Genomic DNA, 12,191 nt, shown 5'->3' on the forward strand with positions numbered 1-12,191 from the left:
TTGGCTGCTGCTATACTTGGAAACACACTCTCATGCACTGCTTGATACAAAAAGCAGAGGGCTTTGAGTCCTTCTTCTTATAGCTCTTCAACAGATCTTTCTCTGCCTGAGTTAATTTATTCAACTCATCTTCATCTGCTGGTTCTTCAAATCCATTCTCAACAAATTCCCATAAGTCTTGTGAAGCTAGCAAAGCCTTCATAGTTATTGCCCAATAGTTATAGTTTTTCCCATTAAACTGTGGGAGCTGAGTATTAAAGATACCCATGCTAGTGTTGGCTCCAACCATTCTTGCACTCTTCAAAATACTTGACTATGTGTTTTTAAAATAACTGATTGTCTTCAGCAGTAACACAAAAACAAACTTGAGAAATACCTTGGATTTTCTTGACTGAGTCTTCACTCTGCTGGAGAAGCTGCTGCAGCAAGAAACCCTTCCTTCAGCTTCTTTGACACCTTCAAAGACCTTGGACAAGCTCTGATACCATGTTGGGAATTTCTGGTGATTCCAAACAAAAACTGAAACAGAGAACAATGCTCTATTTTGCATAGGGAAGCTAAAATATGTTTGCTGAAGAACAGAGTTTCACATGCACAATAAAAACTTTGTATTCATTTAATAAAAACAACCTGTTACAAAATGATCTTCCTCTTAACAGAGGGATTTACCAAAGACTATCTTTCTCTTAACAGAGGGATTAACCAGAGACTCCTTCAAATGCAGTTCCAAAAAAAAACTTTCACAAAAAAATACTCTGTCTTTGCATACAAACTTTTACAAAATACTCTGTCTTTGCATACAAACTTTTACACTGCTGCGTAAAAATCTCATTCATCGCAGTGTGAAAATTTCTTTTACATATGCTGCTGCGCATTATATTTCATATTAACCAACAACAAAAAACTTTCTCTTCATTTACACTGCTATGTATATTTTTTTTGGTTTCTCACGCACTGGTGCATGCTTCCCTTACCTTGTTCTCTCCACGAACAAACAAAAAACAATTTTTTTTTACATAAAACGTATTACATTGCATATTTTTTTTTTAACAATTAAAAAAAACATGACCATACTGCCATACTCCCGTACATCAATAAACTAAAACCTTTTATCTATATTTACGACCATAGTAAATATTCATTAATACTTTAATGATAAACCTGATGGTTAAAACAAAAACTTCACGTCAACTCCATGGTGCTGCAGGCCTGTACGCAGCGTGGTTTCAATCGATGGTGGACAACATTCATTTCAATCGAACGACTATCACTTGGTCAAGCCAAACGAACATTACGCTCTGGGAAAAAAACGGTTTTGCAAATTTGATGTGGACTCGATGGTGGACAACATTCATTTCAATCGAACGACTATCACTTGGTCAAGCCAAACGAACATTACGACTCTGGGAAAAAAACGGTTTTGCAAATTTGCTGTGGACACGCGTCAGCTGGCGTACGTTTTGCAAATTTGCTGTGGACACGCGTCAGCTGGCGTACAGTATCGCTGCCCTCATGAGGAAAACCACTTGCTCAGCGAAAGCAGTGCGATAAAACTGATGGTTTTGTGAATTAAATGCGCGGTGAAATTATAATTTCAACATTGTTCTCCTCGGTCCTCGAGCTTTATATCCCTATCTCTCATTCCCCATTTCAGGTCTTTGTCTTCTTCGATTTTAGAGCACACCTGAGTCATCATCCCTCTTTGACTATCCCTTATTGTTTCTCTGCTCTTCTCAGACTTCCAGTTTTAACTCTCAATGGGGCACTGTTGTTGTTTGTGCACGCTACAATTGGATCTAGAATCGGTCAGGACTCAACGATAGAATTGGAATTCCTCTGCCATCACGGCGATTAGGGAACAATTTAACATAATTACAGTGGATATGGAAGCTTTGAGAAGGGACATTGCCAGGGCGAAATAAAAATGCAACCATTTAGAATATGAAATTTGGCTGCTGAAAAGTGCCACCAAAGAGAAACAGGAAAGTTTGGAGAAATTGATAGAGAAATTTAGGCATCTTGGGATCCTGGTTCAACCTTTACAGGAGCAACAAGAAAGTTTGGAGAAATTGATAGAGAAATTTAGGCATCTTGGGATCCTGGATCAACCTTTAGAAGGGTTTGTAAGCCATCCTATCTTCTACATTAAAGATGGAAACATTTATGTACATTAACAATGATGAAATATCAGGTCACCACCATGAAGTTTATTTGAATTATGGTGTATAACATTTTATTTTTTCTCAGCAATTTGTTAGTCAATAGAGACAACTCGAAGTTATAGTAGTATTTAGGATATATATAACTACCTCTACTGGAGGGACAAATAGATGCAAGGATCGTTATATAAACAAAAGCGTGTGGACATCATATTTTTAACAAATTTGTTTTGGGTGGCGAAAACGTTTGTAAACTGCAGCGGAATTCTCCAGATGTAACCTGTGGCATGCGACTAATGTAGCCTCCTTTGTAATGGTATAACCAAATGACAACCAAGATTCAATTATAATCACACGAATACCAAAGCAAATTGACATCATATATTACGAATCCATTGAAAAATATGGTCCAGCAACTTTGTCGCGAATAATTAAATGAACAGATATTGTACATATTTACAAGAACACCAGGCGGGATCAGCATGGCACTCTTTCATGGATATTATTGTCAGTGATCATATTGCTGCAAAACAGTCCGTCAGTCCTTTGCGGAGGATTCCTCGCACAGGAACGCAGCCTCGGCGTTCTTGTCACTGCAGTAGAGACATGGATGCTGTGAGTACTCTTCTTTCGCCAGCAATTTTCTGGCACCCAAAACCAATTCCCTGTTGCTGATGGGCTTTCCCTGTTGTTCCAGAATTGATTGAAGAGCGTTACTGAACGCTCCATATGCTTTATTCACATCCTCTGTAGGGCAGGCGTCCTCAGATGTTTCGTTAGTCTGGCATCCACTCAATAGAATACCCATATCAGGATGTATATTTCGCTTCTCCTGCTGCAATTCATGACGTTCTACTGCCATTTCTTCCAGGAAAGAGCAGTTATCGGTAACGGGCGTTTGAACTTTTGTGCTGGCTTTCTTCCCGAAAAGATGAAGGAGAGCACTCTTAATTTTATGAGCCTCCATGTCAGCTTCTCCAGTCTTTTCTCTCAAGAAGCGCAGTACTGACTCCAAGGGCAAAAACTTTCTCTTTGATAATGTTTTCGGGCCTTTTAACGATCTGTTGGCTGTGGCATGAGGTCCAATTTGCTCTTTCTCTTTATCAATTAAGCCTCCGCTGTGACACGAGTCTGAAACCATAGTGAAAGATGTCCCCGGAGGGCACATGTTCACCATTATCCGGAAGTCCTCATCTGCATGCCATATATCACATATAATGAATATTTCATAATTATCAGAACGATCATGAATGTTAAATAAAGGATTGAATTGATCAAGATAAAGACATTGGGTATATAGAAATAGGACCTGTAAGCAGGTTGAAATCACATGGAACGATACACTCGTCAGAGCCGGTAGAATTTTGCATTGGAACCAGAGTGCCATGGCCGCTGTAGTGAAAGAAGAGCACGTCTCCTGGCTTGGCCTGCTCAATCATTTTGACGAGAGCCCTCATAATGTTTTCACCGGTGGGCTTTGTATACGATTTGTCTGTGTCGATAAGCAAATTGATATTCTCTTTGGCAAAGCCGAAGCGATGAATGAGGATGTTTTGCATCCTCATAACGTCGTTCACACATCCGTGAAGTTCATTTTCTGTGTTGGGATAATTGCATCCCACCAACACAGCGTGTTTCATATTGTTGCTCTTGGCCATGCTTTCAATCTAAGTCTGATCAATCACAATTGTGTCAAGACTGCAGATAAATGATATGAAAGAATCTGAAGAATTCGCAATATGACAAGGCGAAATGGGGGCTGTATTTATAGTTTACGAATTAGATGCAATATGGTCTAGCTAGGATGGTTGTTGCTTCTCGAGCAATCCCTGAAGAAGTGTTGTTCAAGGAAACCCTTAACTTTCACGACTCGGAGTCCTTGTAAACTGAAAAAAGCATTAAACTGAGTAATTGTTACGGTGCTCTTCTGGATACACGCAAGCCCAGAATGTCTTGTGTGTCGGAATCATCTTTCACGCAGAGACCTTCGTCGCTTGGAATAGACATATTGCTGCCATCAAGGCTCCCACTATTACTCATCAAAACACTTTCCTGGATGCGCAGGCAACCATTAAAGGAAGATGCGCTTCTTGAACTCCATATTGTGTGATGTGCAAGTTTTCGTTTCCTTGCATTCATAAGTTGCGTTGCCCAACAAGAAATCATTTAGCTTGGTTTAAAAAAAGAAGAAGATGAAAATTGGACAGAGGTCTTGAACCACAGGGGAAACGTTATAATCAAACGGTTTCATTTACATGTGGCTTCTGTGATGTTACAGTTATAATCAAACGGTTTCATTTCACTGAACATTTCGTAAAATTATTTTCCCTTTGGAATTTCTTCCCATCCAAAGTAGAGAGGAGAATGATTCATGCCAAAGGGAGACTCGTTAATTTAGAATTATTATCTTTACATTACTTTAACGTGCTGTCGTATTATATTTGAAAATGGCATAATTAGATTATAAACTATGGAACTTCGGTTCCCCATATTAGTGGGAAAAAACTACTATAACTTTGTGGGCATCGTTCTATGGACCAGGTTTACTCACGAAGTTGCTCTGGTCACGATAAGAAGACTTGGAACTACCCGTAGATCTAGTCATTCTTGATTTCAAGGGATTCTATGTGCTTGACCACTGGGTCTGTTATCTCAAGCGAATGTCAGAGCGGTTAACCAGAATCGCAGAGCGCCGTCTTTATAAATAAACTTCCTGATGAGAGAGAACCGGCCCAACTTGGATTTCATCATGCTGACGTAGGGCGGTTAACCAGAATCGCAGAAGCTTCTGGTGAGAGAACTGGCCCACTCCAACGTAGCTCCAGATTCTAAGCCTCTTGGGTCTGATCTCTTCGATTTGATCATGCTGGCGCAGCGTGGTTCACCAGAATCGCAGAGTGCTCCGTCCTTTTGGTCAACCTTCATGGTGGGAGAACCGGCCCACCGCCCACAATATCCAAGAGAACTAAGAATTAAATTACTGCCCGTTCCAACCAGTTATAATAGGCGGCACACTAAGAGACGGAAAAGCCCAATAACCCAAAAAATATACTTGTGGTTGGTATAAGTCGGTGCCAATAGCGTGTTAGTTACAGGTATCGTTTGAAATGTCATTGTTACAGTGTCATCGCTGAGGGTACAACAGCTGCTGTCCATGTTGTACTAGTTATGTCCTTGGTATGTATTGTCAACGCTATGGGGCTCTTAACAGGCAAGCCATAAATCCCATGCTATAGGGATTTTAATGACTTATAGTACGCCCTTTCATGTATGACCATAGCCATTTCATGTCATGGTTAGCACATCACTGTCATGGTTAGCACATCACTGGTTTCGTGAGATGGGTTGGTACGGTATTGGTGTAACAGACCTAAATTTATTGCCTCCGGCCCACACGCATCAATGCAGAACGCAATTTCCGCGAAGAGGACGAGCTGGATATAACAACTCTTCACAGACATTGCAGAGCCAGCACATGTCTCCATCCGAATGCCCGTGTGAACGCATCCATTGGGATGAAATTCTAGATGGTTAGATCTAACATTAAATACGACACCCAATTTCTTTATTGAGTTCAGTTCAGGAAAGTCAAAAAAAAAAAATAACGAGGTTAGTGGTGGCAAGTGATTTAATAAATTAAAGTGAAATAGCCCACTTCCATGATCTCATTTTTTGGGTTCGTAAGGAGTTACTGCTAAGTTTAGCGCTCAGCGACTCTTATGGGGTGGGTAAATAGATTATAAGTTAATTAAAATGTTATAATAATTTAAATTTTTATTTTTTTTATAAATAATAATTATTGATATATGGATATGATATAATTTTATATAAAAAAATTTATATATAATTTATAAAAAAATTGACAAAATTCAACATAGACATCAAACTTATTATTTAAATCTCATTTATTATTATCATTTTTTTTATAAAGAAGAAATACATTGAATATAAAGAATAGATTTTAATCATGGAAATAATGGTATCTATATTAATACCAAATAATAATGTTTATGTTAATGTGATTATAATAATGATAATTCATGTTCATTGAGATCAAAATTAGTTTATCTCATTTTTAAAAACCAAGATTATTTAAATTTTTTAAAAATTTTGTTTTTAAAAGGGAAAGTTTATTTAAATTCATTGAAATCTTGTTTTTATCCTTTAAAAGTTGTAAGAGAAGCATTCCAAGATTATCATAGTTTTTTAGATTTGGGAGGTTAGAAAGGTAAATGAGTTTTAATTTGAGAAATTGATTTTCATCTTCAACCATCACAAAGGTGACAAATTTTTACATCCCACGGTTTTAGGAATTTTCCCAATGACCATTATAGTTATGTAGTTCATGGGAGTTGGTTCTTGTTTTAGTAATGTTGATTTCTTTTTTATACTAGTTAGAACTAAAAGATATTTTTGATCTTTTAGAATCCGAGTTACTCCCTCGTAATATCTTGGCTTCCTTTTAATGTCTAACTCTTCTTTGCACCACAAATCCTCTTTAAATTTAGATACAATTATATTTTTAATATTGTCCGTATGGGTAGGATGACATCCTGCTATATTCCCTAATGATTTAACCAACACATCATCTTGATGCCATCTTTGCTTCAGGTGTTGATAGTAATGGATAGAGTTCAAATTTTTTTTGGGGATTCTCTTATCATCCATGTTGTTTATCTTGTTCATGTACATTAGGTCCTTAACCATAGTTGATCTATAAACTATCATGGATATTCCACTAGATAGTCCATCAAAACATATATGTTACTTAAATATAAATCTATACTATGAAGGGTTAATTCCTTTAGATTCTAGATCCCTTATTACCAATTTTGTTGTTTATGTATGCAATAAATTAAATGTGAAAAATAAAGAAAAGTATTCACAATCACTCACAAACCACAATGAATGCCAATTATTTTCTTGAAAACCCTTTCAAAAGAAAATTCATTCGAAAGGTGAATCTACTATGTCCTCTTTTATCTCGAATTGAAATAATGCAAGTGCAAAGGAGAAGACATTATCTATGTAGTTACCTGAGACATGTGGTCCATGGGCTATTACAAAATGTAAACCCTCTCAATTGTGCTCTCTTTGTCTCTATCCACTCTGAGCTACCTAAACTTGACATGTGGCACATATTCTATAAGGTATTGTAAAGTTCGATAGGATACTTAATTTGATCTACCTAATGGAATTTAGGTAAGACATTATGTTGCATTGAGTTGTGTACATTATGTTACAGGGCTCCAAAGATAAATAAAGGAATTGTTAATATATATATATATATATATATAATAAAACTTAAATAATACTACACCACTTATCAATAAAGTTTTCATCTCTAAATGTTAGTAGTTAAGTGGTAAAGGCTCAAATCATTATCTATTTTTGCAGATTTTCTTATATGGCATGTATAGTGTACTTTTCCTTTTCATAAATTCAACTTTAGTTTTATTTTTCATAAATAAAAAATTAAAATAAATCTAAATCCATATATATGCTCTCTTCATGTACATGATACATCTATTATTATAACTAAGCAAAGTTCCTTGGTAATGATATGTTTTTTCATGCGTGCAGCATTGAGTAAGATATAAATATAAAAGTAACTTAACTTCCAAACTTGAATCTACATGTTATCATGAACTTATTAATATAAATGCAATCTAATAAGAACTAAATAAATATAAATAATTATGTATAATTTTACGATAAGAGTCAAAAGTTTGATATATATGTTCCATGTCAGTGTCAAACGGGTCTTTCACCCTCCAAGTGTCACAGATGGCATCACGACACATGCATGCATATGACAAAAACTAGTCAACGAGTAAACTCATGAGATATGAATCATCATATAATGGAACTGGAAGGTCATGAGGAAATGGTGGTGCTATGCTTATCTCTCCATGAAATGTGACATGCGCACTGGCTAATGTCATCTGCATGCTATCTGCAACGGTATTCCTGGTCATAGCATCGAGTTGCAACAACTCCTCTAGCTCTGTTAACAATGATGTCTGCATGCTCACTGGCTAATGTCGTCTGCATGCTATCTGTAATGTTATTCCTGGTCTTAGCATTGAGTTGCAAAGACTCCTCTAGCGCCGTCAACAATACCACACTCCGAGACGGTAGTCGAAACAATCTCAGAGGTGGTGGTACATGCCCAGGGCCCCTACGAGCTTCGTCATGATCATAGGTACGTTCCAAGATGGGTCCATAGAACTCAGATCCGGTGCTAGTGTAATTCGACCTCATATGTAGCACAAAATCTGCATATATATTCTTTGCAAAGTAAAGGGGTACCTCGTCATGGTGGGGGAATTGGCCCCAAGCTCTAACGAATCAATCATAAAAAAAAGGGGCTGCGTCAACATTTTTAAAATATTTGAGTGGAATCAAACCTTGATGTCTAGCACGACGCTCTAGATGGATTTCAAATAACTCCCCACAAACATCAATGTCCTTGGTGGTGTCTTTCACTGCCTCTCAAGTATGTGGGCCTCTAACCTCCTACCTTCTAATCCTTTGTATGGAATGTAGGAGGCGACTTTGTGGGCCTACCTTGTGGTATGTCTCGATCAACCTATTGATGTTATCTAGCATCAAAGACAAACTATGCCTAGTAGGTGAACTAGCACATATTTTATCCAACTCTTGTGTGATCCATGTATGCTAGGCCACAACATCCTCTAGTGTGATATTGGCTATAGCATCGTCCCACGGAGGGATCAACGTTGCACTGTGATCCCCAAGTTCACCTTGTTGAGGGACTGTAAATCATAAACATAATAACATATACATTAAATTCAAACACATCAATTGAATACGACTTAAAAATTAAAGACAATTTCAAGACATAAACACATAAAGTTTAAAGAGGATTTAAAAATGCACCTGTAGAAGGTGAAGATGGTCCACTATATGTAACATGATTGTCAACAAATATAGAAACATTGCCTCTGACATTCCGACTGGTGTCGGTGCCAATATGTATGAGTGGAACACACACTTTGCTTGGGCTACGTGATCTATCATGAGACTAACCATGTATAGTAGACCCCCCCACACTCCGACGACTTGTGGTTGGTGGGCGTATAAGAGATGGCTTTGCATATTACATATAATACATATAAACTAATCCAAAAAAAATGTTGACTAAACTATTACATATAATACATATACACCAATCCAAGAAAAAATTGTTGACTTAGAAATAATGTTGATAAAAAAAGCATTCATAAACTTAAGTAGAATAATCTAGCTTGATGTGCTAAAATTTAGAGTCCCTCTTTTATAATTTATCAACCAAAGTATTGGGTTCCATGTAAACACAATTGAAAGAAGTGATCAAATTTACCTTCGCGCTTTTTCCCATTTCTAAATAATGCATTTTATTCAGAGCGCATAAATATGTAAATGTATATGTAAAAAATTGAAATAAACATATTTTCAAAACTAATAAAATTTCATGCCAACCAATAGTCCATCGAACTATAAAGCCTTATAATATTTGAATTTGATACATGACATGTACTAGGTGCAAGCACATGAAGGAAATATTTTTGGAACAACACACTACATAATGAAATAATATGGTACAAATTAGAAAATAGTCAAAATGTTTTTATTCACTTTAAATGCACTTCAAATGTGAATGCTCATTTTCGCTACTAAAAACTCTCTACAAAGGATGGAGCAAGAGGGGATCGAACCTTGGCATTGAATGATGACACTGAACACCAAATCTTAGTGGTGGTGTTGCATCCACTCACAAATGAACTAAATAGGGGAAAATAAAATGAAGTAACTAGACCCTCATACCCAACTATAGCCAACATTATACAAGGTATCATTGAGGTGGTTATACATATCACCAAAAACCCCAACTATCATAGACAACATACATGCAATATATCCATGGGGCGGTTATACAATTGACATTTCATTTTGGAAAGTAGTAATAAGACTATGAGCTTATTGTTCAATAGAATTATTAATGGGCTTCGTATTCAATAGAGTTTTTATATTTTTTGTGTTTTATCCAAAAATTAATATTTTATTTTCAAAAGGTAAAAATTAAAATTGTGTTAGTCAAAAGAAAACTAATAGGGGTTAAAGGGAAAATGGTTTCCAATAATCTTTCTTTGATAGCCTAATAAAATGCAAGGAAAGTAGAATCTTTAAATAAATTTGTAAATAAAGTTTTGACAAAGGAAATTACTAAGATAGGCGTCACCCTAATGAAACCTTATTGAAATTGGCAAATTAATTCATCTATTATTAAAATCTTGATTAAATGGTCTAGAATTAAATATGCTAGCATATTCTTGCATTCTCTTTATACCAATGAATTATATCAATCAAATTAACTTTATCTTATTTCATAATCCATGTTTTACTTTTTCAATTATATAAAGCATGATTAAAAAAATATTGTGATGCTTTAATATGATGTTTAGTGGGAAGTAGAATCAACCCATAACTAAAATGCAAAAATATTTTTTTCCCTAATTTCACCCCTTAGACCATGTGTGAGACTAGTGGGAAGTGGAATTCTAAAATTATCACCCAGTCTTATTTATGTCACACAATTAATCTACCACTTGTCACCGTTAGTGGGAAGTGGAATCAATGAGTGGGTGGGAAGTGCAATGAGGCCATGCCTTGACAACACACCTCAAACGTTTTTCTTATTTGTGCAAGGGTGTGGAGTATGCAATATATACAATTAGTGTATGTAACAATTGTGGGAAGTGGAATACGAGTGTTGGATAGTGGAGTATGTAGGTTGAATATGAAAGTGTTTCAAATGCTCAAATCCATAGGGAAGTCAAGGAGAAAGCGTAGTTTGAGCGAAAGGACATTCACCAAGTAATCAAGAAAAGTTACAGTTCTGTGAGTATATGTTTCCTAAATTCTCTAGATGCATTCTTAGATTCACTAAATGTACTCTCTAATTCAAAATTGTTAAACAAACTATTACAGAGAACCTAGCTTGCAAGATGAATCTAATGCATATACACAATAAATCAAAAAAATATAGGCAAATTCTATAACAAAAAATATTATTAATACAAAGTGTTTATTAAAAGAGAAAAGTCAAACTTATATTGAAACCCAATTTAAAACATATTCTATTGAAGCTGAATTTATATATTAATATTCATATGTATTAAAACTAAATTCAAAATACTCAATACATCACCAACTCTGGATTTCCTCCAAAATCATGTCCCCTAATGACTCACCTTCTCCTTTATTAATAGCTTCATTATATTCATGTTTCTCATCTACAGATTCATTTATTCCATAGAAAACAAAATTGTACAAATCAATTCAAACATAATAGAAAACAAAACCATATATAAAACAATGCCCATAATAATACAAAATATATTAAAATGCAATATATAATCCCATTTACTCTTAATATTGTAATAAATTTCCTCTACAATGTAATAAAAAAATTATACAATAATGTGTTTGCTAGTGATTTTCTTAATAAATTTATCGTACTTCTGGATTATACGGAATCTCCACCAGAATCCAAACCATACCATGCAAGAGGGAAAACTCTTACTCTTAATAAATTTATCATCCAAACCATACCATGCAAGAGGGAAAACTCTTACTCTTAATAAATTTATCATACTTATAGATTATACGGAATCGCCAACAGAATGCAAACTATACAATTCAAGAGAGGAAAACTAGAGTGAAAACTACGAGATGCAAAAGAAAACTATAGTGTAAAAAAATAAAAATAAAATACTATAAAAAACTATATCGGTTTAAACGATGTATAGAAAACTATGTATATTGTTCAACGATACTGAAGCCTTTTAAAACGATATAGACAAAACTATATATATCGAAATGATATACAGAATGTATATTGAAACGATATTGAAGCCAAAATATGTATTGTGATAGATCGATGCCACATCCTTAATTTTTCGGTTAGAGAGATCCATGCCTTTGGTATTGATAAGAACAATCAAGAACTTGAGAGATCCTTGGTAT

At 35.4% G+C, this 12,191-nt stretch overlaps 1 protein-coding gene across 1 annotated transcript; it reads right to left on the reverse strand.

Annotated features, from left to right (window-relative positions):
- Positions 1-2,518: 2,518 nt before the first annotated feature.
- Positions 2,519-3,880, reverse strand: LOC149167316 (metacaspase-9-like). The gene is made up of 2 exons (XM_089431499.1): positions 3,469-3,880; positions 2,519-3,353 (listed from the first exon to the last, which is right to left on the reverse strand). Exons 1-2 carry the CDS (start codon positions 3,815-3,817, stop codon positions 2,698-2,700), a joined length of 1,005 nt encoding a protein of 334 aa, XP_089287625.1. The 5' UTR covers positions 3,818-3,880; the 3' UTR covers positions 2,519-2,697.
- Positions 3,881-12,191: the final 8,311 nt, after the last annotated feature.

This window comes from Pinus tabuliformis, chromosome 5_1 (assembly GCF_031772625.1).
Source record: "Pinus tabuliformis cultivar Carrire ecotype Pingquan chromosome 5_1, CPIR1, whole genome shotgun sequence".
In the NCBI taxonomy this organism is placed as follows: Eukaryota; Viridiplantae; Streptophyta; class Pinopsida; order Pinales; family Pinaceae; genus Pinus; species Pinus tabuliformis.

Coding starts and splice junctions, on each gene's coding strand:
- LOC149167316 (XM_089431499.1), bottom strand. CDS start 3,817: ATGGCCAAGAGCAACAATATGAAACACGCTGTGTTGGTGGGATGCAAT. Junction 3,354..3,468: donor TGATTTCAACCTGCTTACAG/GTCCTATTTCTA, acceptor TATGGCATGCAG/ATGAGGACTTCCGGATAATG.